The sequence below is a fragment of the Mastomys coucha genome, unplaced genomic scaffold (assembly GCF_008632895.1).
Source record: "Mastomys coucha isolate ucsf_1 unplaced genomic scaffold, UCSF_Mcou_1 pScaffold22, whole genome shotgun sequence".
Classification (NCBI taxonomy): Eukaryota; Metazoa; Chordata; class Mammalia; order Rodentia; family Muridae; genus Mastomys; species Mastomys coucha.
In genome coordinates this window covers 38,240,453-38,264,487 of record NW_022196905.1, presented here as the reverse complement: position 1 = coordinate 38,264,487, position 24,035 = coordinate 38,240,453, and the positions used below count along the sequence as shown (strand labels likewise).

The window sequence follows — 24,035 nt, the reverse complement described above, 5'->3', positions numbered from 1 at the left end:
TTCAATAACAAGGTGGCATGTACACATTTAAAATGTGGCCAAAGATTTAAATACTTCACAGTGAAGATACATGAACAGGCAAGTAACTCACAAAATGTCAATTAAAACCAAAATAAAAGAGAATTTGACATCTAATAGAATGGGTAAAATTAAATAGGCTTGCACTATTGCATATTGGTGAAGCCACAAAGCAATATTGCTATGGAAAACAGCTCAGCAATTTCTCATAAATTTACACTCCATCTCTCCCTTCAGCAAAGAAGTATACATACAATAAAAGAAATTAAAATAAGTTTATATGCCTGAATGTTCATAGCAATTTTATACATAATTATCAACAGTTGGAAACAACGCACTGTGTAGTTAGATAAGCAGGTTGTGGCATACAGTTTTCTTGCGATGGGTATACTTATGTAAATGTACTGTGTAAATAAGGCTGAAATGTCCTTAGTGTTTCCTTGGTTGTTTCCTTTGTTGTTAGAATTGGCTGGTACAAGGACTACCATTGGGGAACAAATTCCTGCTGTATGGAACACGATGAATGCATCTCAAAATTACTCCATTGAGGGAAAGACGCCAGCAATGAAATCTCAGGTACCACATGAAAACATTCAAATAAACAGCGTGTGACTTCGCAGCAGAACATTCAGTATTAGTCTACACCAGGGGGAAGTAGAGCTATAGATTCCTGAGATTGCAGATTGGAGACACTAAACTGGAAGGTGGCAAGAGAGAATGTTTTAAGTGATGGAACCAAAACTATGTCATAATTGTGCTGCTTATTACACAGGCAAGAGTCTCACACAAAACTACAGTAGTAAAAATGCACAAGTCAGTAGGCTCAGCAGTGAGGCAAGAGGATGCCAAAGGGAAATTTCATCGTCACACTAGTATGGATGCTGTCTGCCATGTGTCTTTGAGACAGGATGACTGTGTGCTTGTTTCTGGTTGCCCTGGACAACAAGAACATATATGTGTATGGATAGACGGCAAAGATAACTGTTTTACTACCAAGAAGTTCTTCATGCTTTAATCGTTTTTTGATCAGTAAATAGTCTGCAGTTTGTGCACTTGCTTTTTTTCTGTCATCATGGCTACTTTAGCAGTGCAAATGTGCCAGTGTGAGATTTTATACACACACACTCATGCACGCACATATACAATTGTTTCTTTTTTTTTAAACTTTGCCTGACTTGCAAAAATTATAGCAATAATCAGACTTAACAGGCATGAACCTAGCCTGGTGAACATGGAGACTCCAATGTCTAACTGCTCAAATATGTTTAATTCAGACACCATGGCTCCTACAGACATGAAAAGATAGAAAAGACTGAACTAAATATACAAGCATGGGAGCTGGCCTTGGTAAGATCCAGAAATCAACTCAACACAATAGGAATAAAGAACACACATGCAGAAGTTTGGAGGATGATGCTACAAATCTGGAGGTCTTGCATCTCTCTATCCTGGTAGGTAAGGCAGACTAGGCAAAGCTGGGCCTGCAGGAAAATGAGAGAAATGTATAGCAAACATTATGGAGAACTGGGAATCGGGACAGAAAAGAGAAGCTGGGCCTGCTCTGGATCAGCTGAGGTCAGAAGACAACCACCTAAGGTGCTGCCAGTCACTTTGCAGTTCACTGTGTCTCGTGTGAAAGGCCCAATTCTGCCTTCTTCCTTTACATATAGGCACTTGAACATTCTGGAGGGAGGGAGAAAGGGAGGGAGGGAGGAAAAGAAGGAAGGAGGGAGGGAGGGAGGGAGGGAGAGATGATTGAGTTTGTACCCTCAGTTATTTTGTTATCATAGCCACTTTCTCTCAGATATAAATAACAGCATCAACAACCACTACCATAATATTTCACGTAACTTTATACAATGGTTAATAAAGGGTCCATCTGGCCACTCTGCCCAAATGTTCCATCAAATATTATTAAGCTTCCATGAAGCTGCTTTCTGGATGAGATTAATATTTGTATTACTAGAGTGTGGATACAGTACTTGCTGTCTGTAGTATGGCTGAGCCTCACCCAGTCAGCTGGAGATCAGTCTGATCTTTAACAAACAGAACAGAATCCTGCCAGCAGATGGCCTTTGAACTCAAGGCAACTAACTCCCTTGGCTTCCAATCTGGAGGACTATACTATATTTGGCCTATACAGTTGTAGCTGCTAATCCTCCACAAGCATTGCACAAAAGAAACTAAATGGATAAATGACTAAGTAGGCAGGCGAGCAAGCAGGCAGGCTGACAGGTAGGTGTATGATAAATAATATCTGTAAAATCATAGACATGGATATCTATAGATCTATGGCCCTGTGTTTTCTGGAGAACTCTGACTAATACACTGCTGTTGTTTGAATGTGTACTCCCAGAATCAGTGTATTAGAAACTTAATCCCTAATGTGACTGAGCTGGGAGGTACCTTAATGAAAGGCACCTAAACCAGGAAGGCTGTATTCTTTTGAACAGATAGATCCATGTCAGCATATACTGTCTCACAAGGGTGAGCTTTGCCATTGGTGGGGCACCAAAATCCTTGCTAGAAGCTGGCACTCTGATAGTGAGCTACTCAATCTTCAGAACTATGAGCTAATACATTTCTATTCTTTATAAATGACCCAGCCCAAGGTATTCTGTTATTGTAGCATAAAATGTACTAGGACACAGACTTAATGGAAAGATTTTTCACTTAAACTACCCAGGAAATGGAGAACAGGCACTATTTATACTAATCAATTCCTACTGCCTGCTTCGAATTCTTTCCCTTGGAAATCTCTCCTTCATTTCTCTTCACCAGCTATAGTGTCTAAATTTCTTGACCTAAACAGGCTACCAGGTTTTTTCGTGGAATATTAGCAAGGAACCTAAAAGAGTTATGCAGTGGTATGTTAAGCTTCCATTTATTATCAGCCATTTTTAGGCTAACTAGTAAACAAGAATAAATGAATTCTTCTGATTTGCTTCTCTGTCACTATGGTAAAATATTTTAACCAAAAGCAGCTTGGGGGAGAGAGGGTTTATTTCAGTTTTCAGGTTACAGTCCATTACTGAGGGAAGCCAGGAGAGGGGCTCAAGCAGGCACTGGAAGCAGGAACTAAAACAGAGCATCATGGGATACTGTTTATCAGATTGCTCCTAGGCACTCTCTGCTAGCTTTTTGCACTGCCAGGCTTACCTTGCTAAGGAATGATGCCACTCACAGTGGCCTGGGCCGTCTCCCACATCAGTTATTAATCAAGAAAACACTCCCACAGACTTGCCCACAGGCCAATCTAACAGAGGCAATTCTTCAACTTTACATTTCTTCTTCCCAGGTATGTCAAAATGACCACCAAGATTAGCCATCAAAACTAATGACCAGGAACTAGTTTATTCTGAAACTTACCCACTGATCCATCTTACAGTGAGTTATTTCAACACCACAGGGCTTCTCACATACCATAATCACTACAAAGAGAATGCTGTGCAGTCTGCTGGAACCAAGATGACTAATTGTGTATTGTTAAGACCAATAATAGCTAAGCTGATGCAATTGACAACTCACCCACACACTGCCAAAAACAGCCCGTGCCTTTTATAGATCGATGATGTCACACTGGCCACATTCTCTTCACTCTGTGTTGCCAGGGTCTTCTCCATGATCCAGTTCCTTGTCAGGTTGATACTTTCTAGAAAACTGTTCCTTATTGTTGTGTTTAGGATGGGAAGCGTTGGCAAGAGGATATATTACTGCTCTCTCGCCTTGCATCTCTGGTTCTAAAGGATCTTGTTTTGTGGGGAGGTGTCTCTGGATACTAAGAAACATACAGGTAGCCCATTTAGTACTGTACCTGTTGAGAAATATCTGATAGAGCTATTCAAATCCTTCCATGCACACTTGTCTGCCTCTGGTCTTTTTCACCATAGGGATCTGCTTTAGTTTGACTCTGTTCTTGGGATAAAGACCATGACCAAAGCCACTTGATGAGGAAAGGTTTATCTTAACTTCTGGGTAGTAGTCCATCATGAAGAAAAGTCTGAGCAGAAATCTAAAGGCAGGAACTAAAGCAGAGACCAAGGGCAGATGCTGCTTACTGACTTGCTCTCCCGACTTGCTGAGCCTGCTTTCTTATACAGCTCAGGATCACTTGTCTATTGGTGGGGCCTCCCGCACTGGGCTGGGCCTTCCTGTATCAATCACTAATCAAAACTATGCCTCTGTAGACTTGCTACAGGTAATGTGATGGAGCCATTTTCTCAACTGAGTTTCCTTTTCTCCCAAGCCTCTAGTTTATGTTTAATTGGCAAAAAGGAGAGAGGGGGGGAGAGAGAGAGAGAGAGAGGAAGGAGGAGGAGGAAGAGGAGGAAAGAAGGAAGAAAGGAAGAAAGGAAAAGAAAAAAGAAAGATAAAAACTACCCAGCACAAGATCCCTCTAAGACCTAAAAACAATTTCTAATTAAAGAGAGTTGTATTGTTATGGCCAGCATCCATCCATCCTGTTTGGTTAGCATTGCATATCACTAATAGCTAAAGACTGACACCATAAATATTGATCAGAAAGTCTGGGACATCCTTACTTAAACATAGACTCTTTTCTTAATATATCTTGTAGAAAATTGCTAGTAAAATAAAAGGCAGAGGTGTTTTATAGGAAGATACACCTTGCACCTATCAATAATTACTTATTTAAACCCTCCAATGTTTAAGTGCCCTCCCTTCCTCCTCCGTGTGTGTGTGTGTGTGTGTGTGTGTGTGTGTGTGTGTGTGTGTGTGTACTCCAGCCCATTTGTGTTTCTGTAACAAAATACTACAAGGTGGGTAATTTATCAGCAATGCACATTTATTTATCATGCCTCTGGAGGGCAGGACAGTCAAGGCCAGGGTGACAGTAAAGTGGTGTCTGTGAGGGCTGCCCTCTGTATCCTCCAGAAGCAGCAGATGCTGTGTCCTCACATAAAAGAGCAGAATGGCAGGAAAGTAACTCCTTTCACCCAGAGTTCTAATGTTAGAAAAGGGGGCTGATCACCTCCCTCAGACAGGCCACAACTTTTAATGTCATTGAATGGGGATTAACTTCAACATGAAATGTGAAGGAGACATAAACATGCATAACTTTTAAAAAATTATTTATTTATTTACTTATTTAATGTATATGAGTACACTGTAGCTGTCTTCAGACATACCAGAAGATCCCGTCACAGATGGTTGTGAGCCACCATGTGGTTGCTGGAAATTGAACTCAGGACCTCTGGAAGAGCAGTCAGTGATCTTAATCCCTAAGCCATCTCTCCAACCCCATTCATAACTTTTATACACGTAGACACTGTTTATTCCTCATGACAATATTGTTCCTTGGATGACACATAGCCAATTTTATCAATAATCACATGGTTACTGGCTAATACTAGTTTGTATTGTAGATGACAAAGGACTTTGCAGTGGCTGATTCAATCTATGCCATGAGATATGGGCTGTTGTCTCCAACATATAGGGCAGGGAGGAGTGGTACTGAAGGAGGTGACAGAGACGTCAGAGCTGGGAAGAGCAGGGCAAGTGTGTTTAACCCAGTTTTTCTAACTCCTGCATTCTAGTGCTTGCCGCATGGTCCACATTCTCCTGGGCTAAAAGCAGGCTTTGGCACAGTGTTGGATAACTGGCCTACTGCAATTTCTAAATGGAAAATGTTCCTTGGGCTCTTGGCATTGGCATCTTATATCTCCCACACCAGAAACTCACACTGAAAACCCACTGATACATGGGAGCTATGCTCCGATTTCTTTGTTAATTCTCCTCTTTAAAGAAAGGGTACTCTGATACCTACGGAGATGTTTTCTGTGTTCTTTTGACACATTGTTTTTAATGTTTAAATATTGAGACTTTACCTCTTTGGGACTATTTCAGAGTTGTCTGGAAACTTGCCCTGGTCCTCACCCTTATTTCACCATTCTCTGTTCTTGTTCATTGGAGAAAGAAACAAAGGTTTGAGATCAGGGACTATGCATTCCTTATTGTGTCCCTGATCCTGACCACTTCTACCTAACACATAAGACAGTAATAAATATGTTTTGAGGGCTGGTAAAATGGCTTGTCAAGAAATGGTGCTTGCCACCAAGCTTGGCAACTCAATCTCAATCCTTGGATCTCACATGGTAGAAGGAGAGAAACAACACTCAAAAGTTGAAAAGTTGCCCCCTGAACTCTACACTCATACCATAGCATGCCCTCCCAAACACATACCACAAATAAATGAGTAAATAGTGTTAAAATGTTAAATAAATAAATAGTTCGAATACAGGAATATTTGTGGTTGAGGGATTACTCTGGTTTATTTTCTCTGTTACTGTGATAAAGCATTCTGATCAAAAGCAATTTAGGGGAGGAAAGAGTTTATTTGACTCACACTTCCAGGTCAGAATCCATCACTGAAAGAAGTCAGGGCAGAAATTCAATCAGGACCTGAAGCAGAAACCATGGAGAAGTGTTGCTTACTGGTTTGCTTCCAGGGTCACACTCAGCTACCTTTCTTATATAGCCTAGACCTATCTTCCCAGGAATCGGACCATCCACAGTAGGCTGGACCCTCCTGTATCAATTAGCAATCAAGAAAATGTCTTCACAGAGATGTCTACGGGTCAATCTGATGGAGGCAATTTCTCAGTTGGGGTTCCCTCCTCCAAGGTGTGTCAAGTTGACAACTGAAATTGAGCATCACTGGAATAGTACTCTTCCGTCATTTTTTTTCCTCCTGAAATGCTTATTTCAGACTTTTTTATTCTCTATCTGTATTTTATTATATTATCCACATATGATATATTTCACCCACTCATGCATTTCAGTGGTTTATAGTACATCCATAGCCATTCAACTGTCAGAACACTTGGCATTAGATTTTCATGGACCTCCGAGACACTCTGTGCCAAATGAGAAGTGAGTGCTGTTTAACACCCTTTCCTAAATATAATAACTGTGTGCTGTAATTCCCATGGCATGCTTCTCCCAGGATAATGACACATAGATCCGGTACATGGCTCCTGACCTTTGAGTCTCTCTTTACACTTTCAAACAACAAACTCTTACTAGAATAGCTTGTTCACCTATTTGCAGGTATTCACTAAGCACCTGCAATATGCTAGACTCTGGCAAGAAGGACTCCTCCTCCAACATCTGAGATTCTAGTTGTAGAAAGGAGGCAAGCATGAATGAATCACATAAGCAAAATAGGAACAATTACCAACTGTGGGAAGTACAAAACTAAACACAGAAAAGGGGCGAGGTGTTGGAGTACTCTTGTCCAGCCCCTCCTCTGCTGGGTGGCAGGAAAGTCCTAGCGGCCACCTTGTGAAGCAGCGGGTCCTATGTCTGCCAGGAAGTGGACACAGGAAAGCTTGTGATTTACTTCCTTTCTCATTGTCATTCAGCACAGGGTCCCAGCTCATTGAATGGTGCCATCCACACATTTAGAGAGGATATTGTCACTTCAACCAAACCAGTGTAGTCTCTCTTGCTTTATTCCGTAGGTGACTCTAGATCCCATCACAATGGCAAGCCAGCCATGAATATATATTGTTGGTCAGGGGAATTCCAAGGAGAGACCCATATGGCCTATGCAAATGGAGGGCAATCAGATGCCAGGGTTGCCCTACCCTCTGACTCAGAATGGTGAAAGGGGACATGGACACAAATAAACATTTCTTTTACACCTCTTTCCTGTCTTCCTTGTCTAAGGAAAGGAAAAAAGGGAGAAGCCTGTTTCTTCAGTAGGAAGGAAATACCTTAAGTGTGGGGTTCAGAAAGATTACCTCAATGTGGAAAATCTCAGAGTTGGACAGATGACTCTCACCTGAAGTCACAACACTCGGGAGATGGAGACAGGACCACAGTCAAGGCTAGCTTTAGCTACATGAGACCCTTTCTAAAACAAACAATCAAGAAAATGGAGAAACCCAGAGATGGTAGCCTTATGTCCACTGTATGCACTTGAAGGGATGCAGGAAACATCAATTATAGAAAGAGCATTCATGGAGTACAGAAGGAGGAAGTCAAGAATGCTCCGGGAAAGGTAAGTGGGCCATGTGCTTGATGGAAAATCAAGGGCTTTAATTGGGGAACAGTGGAGGGAGTGAAGAGGCAGCCAGGTTGAAGAGGGTCTTAGATGCAAGCCAAGGAGTTTGTGGACTATTCGGTCAGAACTTGGAAGGCAGCAATGTTTTTTAAAAGAAAGGGAACATAATTGCTGCAATGCGTTAAGATTAAATGTGCATCAGAGTGCAGAATTTATTATCTAGAGAGATTCCGGAAGCAAGAAGATTAGTTGGATGCTCCCGTTGGAACTGAGCGTAGAAGCAACCTTAATTAGTGTCACCGTCCTGGGAGGCAAGTGACATTTGTGTGCTGCCTTAAAGCTTACAGAGTTCATGCTGTATCACTTATCTGGTTGGGTACAGCACTTGTGGGAAGTAAGCGGCCCAGTGATAAACGCACTGTTGGACAGTTTGCCCTCGGTAAACGTTAATTGAATAAACACAAGGCTGACTCCAGAGGGCTTGGTGACTCCACAAAAGAGGCTTAAGTGTGGAGTCACGAGTGAATCATCACCTTCAGTACTGAGAATAATTTATTCACTTAGCAAATACTCAGAAAGATTTACTATATTCCAGGAACTATTTCAGATGTTGCCATTGTCGGGGTAGAGGGAGACCATGGTGAACAACTAACCACTTTATTTTCTAAGAGTTTCTGTGGCCGTGTATGTCTTCACAGCAATAGATAACTAAAACAATGTGGAGTATGATAAAACAGAGAAATCAAGGAGGATTCTGATGATTGTGCTGTGGCCAGGATGGATGGATGACAGAACCCTGAGGTAGAGAACGGCAGGCCAAAGAATTCCAGGCTCATGCTTAGAAAGTTTACCCATGCTAAGACTGATAAGCATGGTGGCCATGGTGTCTCTTCACAGCAATGAAACCCTCACTAAGACTTGCAGATGGCATAATATCCCCTCATTTAAAAATGTTCAGTGGAAAACTTTTAATGTCTAGTGTGTGTGTGTGTGTGTGTGTGTGTGTGTGTGTGTGTGTGTGTGTGTGTATTTGGAGGTCAGAGGACAAGTTGGTTCTCACCTTTCATCACATGGGTCCTAGGGATCACACTCAGACCTCAGGCTTGCACAGAATGCTTACTTGCTGCTCTATCTTGTCGGACCCTTCAGGTTGCTTTGCTTTTTGTTTTTGTTTTCAGTGATGGTGAAACCATATCAATTTTTTGTGCCTAAGTCTGCCTTCTCCTCTTACCTCCAGATTTCTGTCTTTCCTTCACAGTAGCACATAAGAAATTCTTACAAAAAGAAAACATTTATTCAGGGCCAGCTTATAGTTTCAAAGGTTTGGCCTATTATCGTCATGGTGGGAAGCATGCCAGCATGCAGGCAGACATGGTGAAGGAGGAGCTCTACAACTTGATCTGATGTGGCAGAGGAAGATTGTGTCACTGGGCATAGCTTGAGCACATATAAAAATTCAAAGCCTGCTTCCAAGGGACACACTTCTTCCAATAAGGCCACACCTACTCCAATAAAGCCACACCTCCTAATAGTGTCACTCTCTCTGGGCCAAGCATTCAAACACAAGAGTCTCTGGGGGGCCACACCTATGCAAATCACCACAGCAGCCATTGCAAAATTGAGGCAGGAAAATTCTTCAACCTAGGAGTTTGAGACCAGCCTTGCAGTTTAGCATAGCAAAAGTAAGTCTCTTAATAGAAAAGACAAAATAAGCCAAAACAAACAAACAAACAAACAAACAAAAAAAAAGGCAAGGAGTAAAAAGTAGTCCAGTACTTCTTCAGCACCTACTGTGTGCAAGCACTTTGGTAATCTTTGTGAGGCAGGCAAGCATCAGAGACAGTCTTTTTTGGGACCCCAATTGAGTTTGAGGTTATACACACACTCCTTGCAATAATGCACTTGACAGCCCAGGTCCTCCACCTGCAGGGACTATGTGTACACATCCCTCTCCAAAGAATGACCTTACCAATCTCAGAATCCTCTCAATTACCACATGCATAGTAATAGCAATAGTAATGCAATAGTATATGCTTCCTCACTCCTAGTAACAATAAAATTTAGACAGTTGCTATTGCCGTGTATCCCAACATTTCCAGTTATGAAGAATAGAAAAGCTGATCTTGCCTAAACTGTTTTATTTGGTTACAACATTTTATGAGAAATCTCCCATTGACCATCTTATGCCTATGCATAATTGGGTATGCAAATGATTAAAATCTGATACATTATGGGAAGGGACTTGTGCTGTAGAAAAACTATAATACAACTTAGTATATCTATCACAACAGAGAACCACTCAAACTACCTACTTTGTAACCAATTCTTCACCACTTGAACCCCATAAAAGGAAGCCCCCAAACAAGATCAATAATTGGGGCTCTTGAATATTTGCACAGTGTGACCCCCATAACTAGCTGCTTTCCCATAGCTCTGTGGGTCTTTTTCCAACTCTTCAGATGAGAGGCCCAAACCTATTCACCTGTAATGCTTGGAGGTATGGAGATCAAAACATAGTCCTTCTCTTCTGAAAATTCACAATCCAGATGGGAATACAAGCCAGTTAGCTACAAAACCATGAGTTCTGTGCCAGTGTTTATAGGAGACAGCAGAGGGGCACCAGACCCAGCTTAAAGAAGACTTCTGAATGAAAGCCACACTGCAGATAAGTTTTGAAGCATGGAGTAAAAAAGGTTCTCTGAAAGGTAGAGAGAATCTAGGCTCCCAAAGAAAGACTCATGGAAAAAGAGTATGGTTTTTAATAACAGAGAGGCATGTGATACCAAGTAGTTTAGATATGGAGAGAAGGGATTGAAAGGGCAGGAGGAGAACGGATCTGGAATGACCTCTTTAGGTAGTTAAGGAGACTGATGGGAAAGAGATAAGTTCCACTTTATCGAAGCCATGGATTTTGTCGATTTTTCCTGCTGTTGGGAGAAAGGATTTATTTTAGTCCATAGCTTGAAGTCAGTCATCACAGCAGGAATGGCAGGAGTGTGAGGCAGCTAGTCACACTGTACCTCAAGTCTGGAAGCAGAGATGAATGTAGATGCTCACTGTTTTCTCCTCTATTCTCTTTGCATTCAGTGCAAGTCCAAGCCCCCAGTCCACAGAATGGTGTTGACCACTTTCAGACTGGGTCTTCTGTTTCCCTGATAGCGCCTCATAGCCATGCAGAGGCATGCTTCCAGACGAGATGACAATGAACAATTGACGACTGGCACTAAATCTGAAGCACAAACAGGACAAGTCTAGTAGACAGTGGGGACTGAAATGATCAAAACCAAAGAGAAAGCTGAGGCCAGATTCATATACTTATTTGTGTCTAAAATTATCAATAGTATTTCAAAGTCTCCCTCCTGATGATCCCTGTTGACGACCTAGAAGTGAATCAAGCATCCAAGAACCAGAAAATGCAGAGCAAAGAACAACAAGGCAAAAACAGAGCCATTGGCAACGATGTCTACAACACTCACAATTACCTGGAGGAGCCACTATGGAACTCAGAACAAGAACCGTCGGGGACATTCAAGAACTAGGGCTGTATTAACAGCCAGCATCACAAAGAAGACTCATGACAGACTGGCAGGCAATGCCAGGCACCAAAAGTCAATAAAGACAGTAAAGTAAAGAGAAACCATCAAATGGCATCAATATAGTCCCCTGCTGTGCTGGTAAGTTTTACATTGGCTTGACACAAGCTAGAGTCATTTAGAAAGGGAGAACCTCAATTGAGGAAATGCCTCCATCAGATTGGCCTGTGAGCAGCCTGTTGAGCATTTCCTTGAGGATTGCCCTGGTTGGTGTGGAAGGGCTCAACCCACTGTGGGCAGTGCTGCTCCTGAGCTGGCTGTTCTGCGTCCTATACAAGGAAAAAGTCTGAGCTAGCTAGGAGGAACAAGCCAGTAACCACCACTACCCCGCTCCCGCATCGCCTCTCCCACACTCCATGGCTTCTGCTTCAGTTTCTTCTTCTAGGTTCCTTCCTTGAGTTTCTGCTCTGGCTTCCTTTGATGCAATATGGAAGTGGAGGTGAAATAAACCCTTTTCTTCCCAAGGTACCTTTGGGTCATGGTGTTTAATACAGCAACAAACCCTGACTAAGATGCCTGGTAATCTTTGGAAGAAAGATTCAATAGGGGTAAATAGGATGAGTATGGAAACAGAAGTAGACGACCAAGTATATGGACGATCCAGCCTTTGCTACCAACACTTCCCATCTTCCTGGCTAGCACCTGCCTTCAGTGCCCCCTCCACATGCTCCTAGAACTCTGTCCTGTTTTGTGGTGGTGGTGGTTGCTGCTGCTGCTGCTGCTGTTATTGTTATTGCTACTATCTGCTGCCTCAGTGTGACTACATCTCTTACCAACCACAATTCTAGTAAATTAACCAACTGGTAAGCTAGACACTAAGTTATCAAGTAGGCATTGTGAGATATGGAATGGAAAGAGTTGATGTGTTGTCATGTATTCCATACAACAAACAGGATCTCTTTGAGATTACCATTTTGGCAAAATCCTCACCAATCTGTTAACAGTGGTCACTGATAGGGTGCTGCCTAATGAGAGGTGACAGCTGGGGGCACCATCTGCTGTTACCATGTACGGAAATGTTATTGCAATGGGTGGAATAAGTGGTTTACTTAATGTTTTCTTCTAATGTTGAGTATTCTAGTTTAAAAGCAAAACAGAGAGATGTACTCTATTCTTGTAATCTGAAGATATATTATTTGGCTAAGGATATCTATATTTCTTATTTTCCTTATGTCTCCTACCACCCCCCCCCCATCCGTGATACTTTGGCAGTCAGAATTAACTCAATGGAAATCTTGGCAAACTCTCAGTTAGACATTTGTTCTTTTTAATGTCATGGCCACGTCTAGATAATTGTTTTCCTATACCAATTGGTATCTAGCTTTTAATGTAATTGGATCTTTGCATAGCCAAAAGCCACTTAATGTAAATTGAAACAATGACTCCACTTGATTAACTCAGAATGATAACAATGGTCCTTCTGAGTGTCAGTGTAGCTCATCAGGGCTCCATCTTCATAATTCTCTTTGTAGAGACCAACAGCTGAAACAAGTGGCACCAAGAAGGGTATGAAAATTGGCTATTTAATCTAACCCTTGCCACTTATGATAGTAATAAACAACACTAATAACAAACAAATTAACCACTGCTCCCTCAGAGCCAATCAATTACCAAGTTATGACAAGCTCACTTCCTACTCCTTGAATCTCCATGCCTGCTGCATCCTGCCCTCCTCTTTTCTTCTCTGAACTATAGCAATATCATCTTCAACTCTCTATTTGTTCCTCCCACATATGTCCCCTCTGTCAGTCATTATAATGAATCTAAGCCATAGAATGATTAAGCTCTTCAGTGTAATAAGAATAATGGTCAGTTTCTGCTATGGTGTTTATGAGTCTTAGGAGTCCAGGCTCAAGTACACCAAATTCAGTTTATTAGTCTGGAGCTGAGGTTGTTACTCAAGAGTTCAGATCACTTCCAGACTTTACTTTCTTTGGGTGAATTTCTCTTTGGGACCTTCATGATGTCTTCTGTCCTGGTCCCATTGATCAGGACCACCATTTTCCTTTGTGTCAAGATTTCTAGTCTTAACCACTTGTCCCTTTGCAGAGGTTGTAGGATCTCCATAGATGGACTCCTAGAGTATGCAGTGGGGGAGGGTGTTGGTGTGAATGGATTGGAAATATACGTATAAAGGCCAGAAGTCAACTTCTTACATTCTATCTCAGATGCCTTTTGCCTTGTTTTTTGAGATAGGATCTCTCTCTTGTATCTGGTATTTGCCAGTCTCCTCAGGCTGAATGGGCAGGTAGTCAAATCCGTCTGTCTCTGCCTCTGCAGCGTTGGGATTGCAAATATTTGCCATGTTACCCAGCCTTTTCACATCAGTGCTGGACATTAACTCAGGTTCCCATGCTTGTGCAGCAAACACATTGCTTCAATAAGCTGCTTTCCAACCATGAACAGCAGAATTTCGTCTCAAAAGTTAACTATGTCTTTTCTTTTCTTTTTAAAGATGTATTTATTTCATGTATGTGAGTATACTGTTGCTGTCTTCAGACACACCAGAATTGTCCATTGGATCCCATAATAGATGGTTGTGAGCCACCAAGTGCTTGCTGGGAGTTGAACTCAAGACCTCTAGAAGAGCAACCAGTGCTCTTAACCATTGAGCCATCTCTCCAGCCCCCATTGTATCTTGTCTTATGTCTCTTAGAGAATTCTGATTCCAATCTGACTTCTTTTCATTGCTATTATATTTACTCATTTGGCCAGTGTGTGCATGTGATGGGGCGGGGCTTGCCCATGCCACAGCACACATATGGGGGTCAAGAGACAACTTGTTGGAGTCAGTTCTCTCCTTCCCTCACATGGGATCTAGGTATTGAACTCATGTCATCAGGCTTGGTGTTTGGTGCCTTTTGCACTGAGCCATCCCACAAGTCCTCTGTGTTCACCTCTTGATAAAAAATTTCCACCCAGCAGGCATTCTATTACACCCACATAATTGGGTTTGTATAAAATTCCAACTCACTATGAGCACACATATATCTGAAGCTTCACATCTCTGCTTAGAAAATTACTTTCCTGTCCACCCCCTTTAATAATGGCATTGCCGTTTCATAAGAGCAGGTCTTTCCATCAGGTAAACAGTACTGAGATCAGGACCTTCTCTGAGTTTTTAACCAGAACCCAAACAAATGAGACCATTCAACTAACTGATTATTGTTCCTTCTGTAGCAGATTTCTAGCCGAAGGAAGGGAAGCCCATCCAGGTAGATTTGTCAAAGACTGTTTAACATGGACCACTGAAACAGCATCCACGGACCTCTGTCTCACACAGCAAGACATTTCTACAGTTCTCAGGCCCTACCAATCATTTGTATGGCAAGATTGTCAATCTCAGTCAAGGCCTTTCATCAGGTATAACCCTACTTCTGTAAGATTTGATCCAGGTATCCCAAATACAGTAGTCTCAGGAGATAAGAATCTTCCCTGAAGAGACAGAAGTAAACCTCTGGAGTAGCAGTACCCAAGTAGCAAGGCAGTAAACATCTTCCATTTGCAAGGCCTGTAAACATGGGGAGATATTACCTAATGTATGCTGTGAGATACTTCCCCAGAGGCCTGTAAAGATGGGGAGGTATTACCTACTGTACCTTGTCAAGTCCTCTGGCTTTATGAGATGTATAGTCAGAAAAAGTTCAAGCTGAAACAGACAAGGAGCTTATATGAGGACATTAAGAAGTTCTAGAATCTCTGAGAGGGTCAGAGAGTCATATTTGGATGCTCTCTCGCTGAGGACAATGAAACCCATGGGGAGTGGTTCTGCCCATTTGCTCTGAAATTGTTTAGAGAGATTAAGAACACTTTAGTAGCTAGAGAGATGGCTCAGTGATTAAGTTCATACTGCTCTTGCAGAGGACCCCTCGTTTGGTTCCTAGCACCCATACAGTATAGCTCATAACTGCCAACTGCCACTAACTCCAGATCCAGGACATATGCCTTCTTCTGTCTTCTACTGGCACTAATTTATGAGCACAACCTCCACTGCATGCACACACAATTAAAAATAAAAACGACAGAAAGAAAGCTTTGGTTTCCTCTTCACCTTAGTTTTGTCAAATAAGAGCCTTGTAAACCAGTGTTTAGCCACGTTTCCTTTAGCTGCTTGAGAAATCGGCCTTCAAATGAGCGTTAGCAACATCTACTTCCTTTCAACTATCACCTTCTTTATATTAGTGAACTCAACAAATCCAGGAGAAAATTCCAAATGGGTAAGAACAAACCATAGCCAAGCATGGTGGCACATGCCTTTACTTCCAGCACTTGGGAGGCAGAAGCGAGCAGATCCCTGTGAGTTCAAGGCCAGCCTAGTCTTCAAAGCTAGGGCTGTTGTATAAAGAAACCTTGCCTTGAAAAACCTAATAAATAAATATATAAGAAAGAAAAATGTATATCAAATAACTATCTGCTTCTGAAACAAAAAGGGCACAAAATTGCCAGTGACTACTAAATACAGTCTAGAAGATCCAAAAACTAAGTGTTTGCTGTTTCCCTTAGCAGGGCTCCTGTCCTCTTAAGTCATCATCCCTTAAGTAACCTCAAGAAAAAGCAGCAGCAGCAGCAGCAGCAGCAGCAGCAGCAGCAGCAGCAGCAGCAGCAGCAGCAGCAGCAGCAGCAGCAGCAGCAGCAGGTCCAACCACAGGGCAGACAGTGCTCTTCTCTACCTGAGGTTTTATAACCCAAGAAGAAAGTGTATGTACTTAATATGTTCAGGGTCATTGACTATATCCTGTTTTAACACCCTCCCAGAAAGGGAAGCAAACACAAAAAGTAAACAGCAATCCTCTGTAGGGTGTAGGAATCTCTCAGAGTCTGACACTTCCACTGGAGTCTCTGAAGGCTGTGGAGACACACAGGACAGGACCTAGCTAATTCCACTCCTACAGCCTCACCGCTACCCCATCACTTCCCTCTTACTCATTTTCAACCACTTTAGAAGCTAAGTAAGCATCTGGACTTTGGTCATCTCTGGGATTGTTGCAAAGAGTTCTCGGGAGGTTACATGACGTTGTGTGGGGAGTGAAGGGAGGGCTCTGAACACCAAGAAGTCCTATGGGTGCCACATTCCAAGCAAGCGTGGTGACTGCCCACCTATGGAGTGTGGGTGATGGGAGTATCTGCCCATACTGCTTGTGAACAGGAGGTGGCTAAGTATGGGGCAGATACCAAAGGAGGGAAATCGCAGTGAAACACACAAAGGGCAGGCTTGGTGATGAGGAGGGCGTGCTTGGCAAAGTTTCCACTAAGCATAGCACATCTCATCTGTGAACAAGAGGAACAGAGACGGATTGCCAAGCCATTTTGCTCTGCTTTCTGCTGCTGTGGTAAAACACCGACCACAGTGTATTGGGGATGAAAGTGTTTATTTCCATTCCCTCTTCCTGCCTTCTCCCCCAGCTCTCCCTACGCCCGCGCCCTGCCTCCTGTCCCCTCTCCTAACCAGTTCTCTCCTTCCATCTGTCTCCGATGACTATTTTATTTCCTCTTCTAAGTGAGATTCAAGCATCCTCCCTTGAGCCCTCCTTGTTATTTAGCTTCTTTGGGTCTGTAGATTGTAGTGTGTATATTCTGTATTTTATGGCTAATATCCACTTATCAGTGAGTACATACCATATATGTCCTTTTGGATCTGGGTTACCTCATTCAGGATGATATTTTCTAGTTCTTTCCATTTGCCTATAAGTTTCATGATGTCCTTGTTTTTTAACAGCTGAGTAGTATTCCATTGTGTAAATGAACCACATTTTCTTTATCCATTCTTTGGTCGAGGGTCATCTGGATTGTATCCAGTTTCTGGCTATTACAAATAAAGCTGCTATGCACATAACAAAAAAATGTGTCCTGGACCTAACCCCTTCTCCCACCTTCCACGGGAGTGATGAACTGCTAACAGGAACTGCAAGATGAACACTTTCTTTTTATCTCCTCCATTAATTAATTTATTTATTCACTTTACATCCTGATCGAAGCCACCCCTCTCCTCCCAGATATGCAGATGTGTACCTTGGTCTTCATGCAGGTCCCCCAACAACTAGGGCGGAGCCTGACCCTGAATCTGTTGCCTGCCTACGGTTCCTCTAATTGGGCTGCCTTGTCTGGCCTCGGTGAGAAAGGATGTGCCTGGTCCTGAAGTGACTTGATCTATCAGGGTAGTTTGGTATCCAGGGGGAGCCTCCTCTTTTTAGAAGAAGAGGAGGAGTGGGGGGACTGGGAGGAGAGGGGCAGCTGTGATCAGGATGTAAAGTGAATAAATTAATTAAGGGAGGACAAAAAAAAAAAAGAAAGTGTTCATCTTAACAGCTCCTGATAACAGTTTGTCACGGAGGGAAGTCAGAGTAGTGACTCAAGGGAAGAACCTGGAGGGGAGAACTGAAGAGAACAAAGAGATAATGGAGCTCTGCACTGCTTACTGGTTCCCTCCCTTCCCTTCTTTCCTCTCTCCCTCCCTCCTTCCCTCCATTCCTCTCTCTCCCCAGTATTTCTCTATGTAGGCCTGGCTGTCATGGACCTCCCTCTGTAGACCAGAGTGGCCTCGAACTCAAGGGATCCACCTGTCTCTGCTTCTTGAGTGCTGGGATTAAAGGTGTGCACCACCACTGCCTGGCTCAGTCCTCTTTCTTATACAACTCAGGACTATTTGTCCAGGGATGGCACTGCCCCCTAATGGGCTGGGCATTCTCTCATCAAACATTAATCAAGAAAATGCCCCGTAGACTTGCCTACTGGCCAGTGTGATTGGAAGCATTTTCTCAATAAAAGTTCACCTCTGCCCAGATAACCCTAGCTTGTGTCTAGTTGACCAAGTAGCTGGCACACAAGAAGAAAAGGCAAAAAGAGATATCACAGGCAAGAAGCCCAGAAGCCCAGAGTTGCCCATGTACATTCTACACATGGGACTACCAGGAACGCACAGATTGACTGCAGGGAGGAGAGGCTAAAAAAATAGCCACTCCAAGAAAGTGCAGAGGATCACGGGAATTGTTTCAGCAGGATGTCCTTTGTTAACATGTACTACAAAGACCAGTCTTCTGTGTAAAGAAGCAAATTAGGCAAAGAAGAAGGCAGCAAGACCAGTTAGGAGGCTTTTCAACGGCGCCTGCAGCTTACTGTGCTCTCCGTGCATGCCAGGCACTCTTCCAAGCTCTTTACACATTTTATTTTACTTAATCTTCACTGTAAGGTAAGAAATTCTCTTGTACACCTGCATTGACAGGAGAAAACCGATGCACAGGAAACTCTGCTGTGAGGTATGGGGTATCTAAGTTAATGCGTACTGAACAATGGATTTAACCTGGGAGTCTGGCTCCACAATCTATAGACTTTTCTCCTTTTCCAGAACTAGAGATGTGTTGTGGGTCATAAGAGGACAGTAGTAAGTGCCACGGAGAAAGGGAGCGAAAGTAACTGCACTTTGAAGATGCAGTTAAGTAAAGAGATAAGATAACAGGTTCCAGTCCCAAAGACCAGAGGAGGGGATTAGAACCTGTGACAGAGAGAGCAGCAGCAGTGTCACGTCGATTGAAGCATTCTACCTGTGCAACACGACAGACATCCTCATGAAATTTCTAGAAATGCTTTCCTGGACTCTCAGCCTTGCCCGCCTTCCTCTCCATCATGCACAGCTCAGTGACAGCCCTTGGATGAATCAATATCAGCTCTAAAGAAAGAGTCTGATACAGATTTTCACACAGTAATGCTACTGAGTGCTCTTGTAATGGATGGCCCTCATACTAAGCAAGAGGCTTTGTGCCTTGCCAAAGGAATTAGTAAAAAGTTAAAAGAATATGATGGATAGATGCTCAGCAGTTAACAGCACTCGCTGCTCTAGGAGAGGATGAGAATTTAGTTCCTAGAACCCACATCAGACAGCTCAGAATCACCTGGAACTCTAGTTCCAGGAGATCTGATACCCTTTAGCCTGTAAAGGCGCACACACCTCCACACACACACTTAAAAAAAAAATCCTAAGAGCATGACGTAAAGAGGCTTCCTGGAACCCATAAAAATCCTACTTGCTTAATTAAGCAAGGTAGTCATCCCACATCCCTGTATAAATCCCCACAGAGAAAGAGATCAGCAAATCAAGCAGGTCTTCCGAGAATGCAATCGCTGTGGGCTGGATTAAGGCAGCTCTCTAAGTTCTCCCACAGAGCACAAAAGCTGTAGGGAACAGAGAACTCTGAGAACAGCCACTAGCTCCCCCCCACACACACACACACAGAATCCAGGTCTTCTTTCAAAAGTGTTGAAGTGTCATTGTCCAAAGGATCTATCTTCCCCCAACCCTTCCCACCCCCTCCAGCCTTCACAGCTAGCTGTTGCAAATGTAAACGGAGGCACAATTTAAAAATGTTCAGGAATTGATTTGAGCAAGCAACAATTCACAGTACAAAATCAGAAGAGGTTCGGGGCTCCATCAGAGAAGGCCAGGGACAAGCTTCTTCACAGTGAGCATGGGAAGAAAGACTGTATTCGGCTGTAACAGTCACACAGCTGCTTTACTTTGTCCATCCCAACACAGAGTCCCTGGACTGTTAGGGTTATGTTATGTTAGGCGGATGCTTCAGACTGGTAGAGCTTAAAATTTTTTTCTATGTCATAAGCATTTACAAATAATAAGGCAAAGTTTTGATCATGTTTTCAATTCAGCAAGTTTATTTCCAAGGTGGAACTGGACTCTTAGCTAGGGAAAATTTCAGGCCAGGTCTGCATTTCAATTTGCTTAAGCAATTCTCTACTTGGCTATATCTTCAGCTGGCTAGAAGAGAAACCAAACACTACAGTGTGACTCTTATTCACTGCCTTTAGAAGTTCTCACAAGTCACGGGAACAAAGAGTCATGTGGACATTATCATCCTAGACAATTACACTGGGACAGAGGGCGCTATCATTCTCACTGATAGTGGCTGAGCTTAAGCTTTTGATTCTGGGCCTTAACTTGGTCGCTGGATAAATGTCACTGTTGGAAAGCTTTTGGAAGCTCAGGGAAGATGGCAGGACTATAGAGAGAGGAATAAGCAGAGACTGGATGTAAACAAGTTCGTGGAAGCAGTACCTCCTGATAGATGGGAACCTTGAATCAAATTTAAGATATTTAGCATTTTTGACTTGTGAACATACACCTACCCTGCCACCTCTGGTGAGCACCCAGTCTGTAACATTCGTTGCAAACGTGCAACTATAAGGTGGAAGGCCACATGATAAACTTTGTGGAAAAGCATGGTGCACTCGAGCTTTCTTTCTAAAAGGCATTTTTAACTGTTTCTTCTAATCCAGAACTCCTGCTGGGAAAGATCAGTGTTCCAGCAACCAAGAAAAAAGTGGAAAAAACATAGAGCTGCCTGTAGCCAGAGGGTTGGCACTACCCGGTTTTAATGGGCAAATGGTCCCTAGGCAACTATTTGTTATCAAAGGGGGCCTTCTGAAACTGCCCCGAGCATGAGAAGGGGCCAGTCCTAATCCATGGCACCTGTGCTGATCTGTCCAACCCAGGACAAGACTGGGATGCTTTGAAAATAAAGTTTCTTACCTCATATGTATAAAACTATGTTTTAAGGCTCTTCATTAAGACAATTCTTGGATCCATTGACCTCAGTTTCCCTAAGAATTACAGAGCAAGAAGATCTCCTAACTCCTGAATTCAGTTAGAGTTTGTTGTAGGATTTGGAATGGGAGAAAAGTTTGAAAACATTCATCAGAATGTCAACACAAAACACAGCTCTTGCTCCAAAGGGAGGAAGAGACAGTTTATATTGAACCAACTATGAGTGACCATGGCTCAGGAGCTAAGATTCAGGCTCTCCGTAATGACGAGTCATAGCATAGAAGCAGTTATGTGAGCCTTTCAGAATTGTAGAACAAAAGAAATCTACTGATCAATAAAATTATAACACTTTTACTTGATGTCCAAAGGATGTTAGGTCAGATACAAAGGTAAGTGATAAATGGTTATCAAGAGAACTAAGACTAGAAGTCTGCTTTAGCAGGTAAAGATGCTTGCTATCAAGGCTGAGGATCTGGGTTCAATTTCTGGGACCCACATGGAAGAAAGAGGGAATTAGCACCTGACATAATTATTGGCAAAGTTCCAATTCCCCAGCACAGGCTGTTTCTAACCAATCAATTAGCCAATCATAATCTTCAACAAAGGCGTGGTTTTTTTCTAGACATGCCAGTTCACACTGACCATGGTTGTAGGCACAGGGGTGAGGAGGATGGGGTAAGAGGTTGGGGAGTGGCAGTGTATGGCTGCATTGGGAACACCAAATTCCAATACTTTTAATACATCATTGAAGAACAGACAACAAAGACACATTATGATCTTGATCACTAAGAATAGAAAGATGTCTGTGGTTTCTTTGGAGGTGGTGAGAAAGTACCATTGGAGAAATCTGATTAGTTGGGTGTTGGGGATGTGTCCATACCCCCATGGAGAACCTAATATGTTTTCATAGCTGCACCCAACCAGTAAGAGTCTGGCTTCCACATCTGTACAGGCAGAAGCCCAGCATTCTTCTCGAAAAGACTCAGTCTCTGTCTGTCTCTGTCTCTCTCTCTGTGTATGTGTGTGCCCATCAACTGGTATTTGTAATCACTTTTAGAAAAGCCTACAAAAAATGTAAAGCATGATGAAGACAACTTTTAAAAAAACGTAATGAGAGATACTATACACGAGCAAATGCCTATTGTGAATTTAAATACAAGTTTGAATGTGATGTGATATGGCTCTTAGAGAAAGAGCCCAAGACAGAATTCTTGTAGCATAGCCCCATCCCTGAGCACCATATTCTAGGCATGGGTGTAAAAGGGGAAAGGGTAAGAACGGGAGAGAGACAGAGGATTCTGGAGAAATGTCCCCACATGGTTCAAGAAAGAGCAGGCAAGGAGAATTAAGAACACAGAAGGGGTACAGACAAGGTATTACTCCCCCAGACCTCATCACTGCCATCTGCAGACCTCACCGCCCTCTGGTACTGGTATATATATTAGTTAGAAATATATTTAGACAACTTTGTTGTTCAAGAGGAGTCCTTTTGTGGATGGGGTACATTGCATCTCCACAGGACATTGCCAGGGAGACACCCCACTCCTTTTGCATTCTGGGTCCCCTGGGTGAGTCTGTGAATAGCTGGAAGGTTAACTGCCTCAGGGAGTAGATGCTAAGAGGAAAAAATAAAAGCCTGTCTGTCTAACATTCACAGCTCCTCCACTACTCAAGAAGGTCCCAGAGCAACCATGGATCCTGCAGAGGAGACCGAAGTAGGAGGTCCCACAGCCAGCCTACCTGGGCTTGTACTCTAATCGAGGCAAGCTAGAGAGGACAGAGAGGAAAAACACACTTGATAGAAAGGGTTGTGAAGAAAGCCACGTGAGGACTACCAACAGAGACCATTGTTCCCTTGCCAGTCTTTAGCAGAGAGCAAGAGACAGCAACTTGAAGGACGTCCTTGTCAGACAGGGAAAGAGGCTCAGATGAGTTGGGGCTTCTTTCCTGTCTTCCCTTTCCCAATTAGCAGGTGGTAATTGGGACTTCAGAGGTCATACAGAAGTGGCTTGGCTTATAGGTCATCTTACTGCACACTTCAGTTTTGGACTCAAACTGACACCCAGTGTCTCTCATTACTTTTCTACCTCACTTCAACCTAAATATGGAGGCTTGATACAGGGAAACAAAAGGAGCTGTCTCTGGGTTGCCCAGGAGCTTCCAGACTCTTAATGCCCTCTTCCTGTCCTCTAGAGAGTTTGTGAACTCTGGGAAAGCTGCTGTGCCTGCAGAGACTGATGGCTGGTAGAAATGCAGTACCGTGGAGAGTGTGAATGTTGCAGGTCCTATCTTCAGCTAGTTTTAACGCTCTCTCAGTCCACCTCTCCTGTGACTAGTGAATAAAAGCCTTTGGAATCTATTACCTTAGTAGGCCCTTTGCTTCCACCAACCCAAAAGCTCCGAATGTCATCAGATAGCATCCGATGATCTACAGAAAGGGATCGTCCATCTTGCTGTAACCCTCTCTGATGTATCTACCATTTAATTGCCTTGATTGGTGGCTTTCCTTGTTCTGTAAACTATAAAACTTCATGAAACTTCTTCTTCATTGGAAGATGGAATTGGGGGGAACCTAAATTTGTGTTCCCAGATCATGGTCATTCAAAATAGCTCCAGAACAAATTGTCTCTTATCCCTACAAGAGAGCAGTGCTTTGGGGTTTTTTTGGTTTATTTTGTTTTTTGTTTTTGTTTTTCCATTGACAAGTACCAGTTCTAGAACCCAGAAACAGGGGCAAGTCAGGACTGAGGTTACCTCAGAGCCAGCAAAAACAGAAGCCTGGGAACTTGTCAGGGAAGAAGGCAGATGGTGGCAGGTCAATCTACTTTTTTTTTTTTTTTTTTTTTTT

The 24,035-nt window shown here is 42.9% G+C and overlaps 1 protein-coding gene across 6 annotated transcripts; it reads left to right on the top strand.

Annotated features, from left to right (window-relative positions):
• Positions 1-805: 805 nt before the first annotated feature.
• On the top strand, positions 806-16,433 carry LOC116070697 (ras-related protein RabY-like). 6 transcript variants are annotated; one of them, XR_004110523.1, is made up of 4 exons: positions 806-1,469; positions 11,132-11,718; positions 14,821-15,000; positions 16,144-16,433. XR_004110523.1 is itself a non-coding variant. In XM_031342152.1 (3 exons), exons 1-3 carry the CDS (start codon positions 1,429-1,431, stop codon positions 16,319-16,321), a joined length of 402 nt encoding a protein of 133 aa, XP_031198012.1. In that variant the 5' UTR covers positions 806-1,428; the 3' UTR covers positions 16,322-16,433. The 6 variants fall into 6 exon arrangements, 2 of the variants coding, with proteins under 2 accessions (XP_031198012.1, XP_031198011.1); XR_004110520.1 differs by having other exon boundaries at positions 14,818-15,000; XR_004110521.1 differs by having other exon boundaries at positions 806-1,614; positions 14,818-15,000.
• Positions 16,434-24,035: the final 7,602 nt, after the last annotated feature.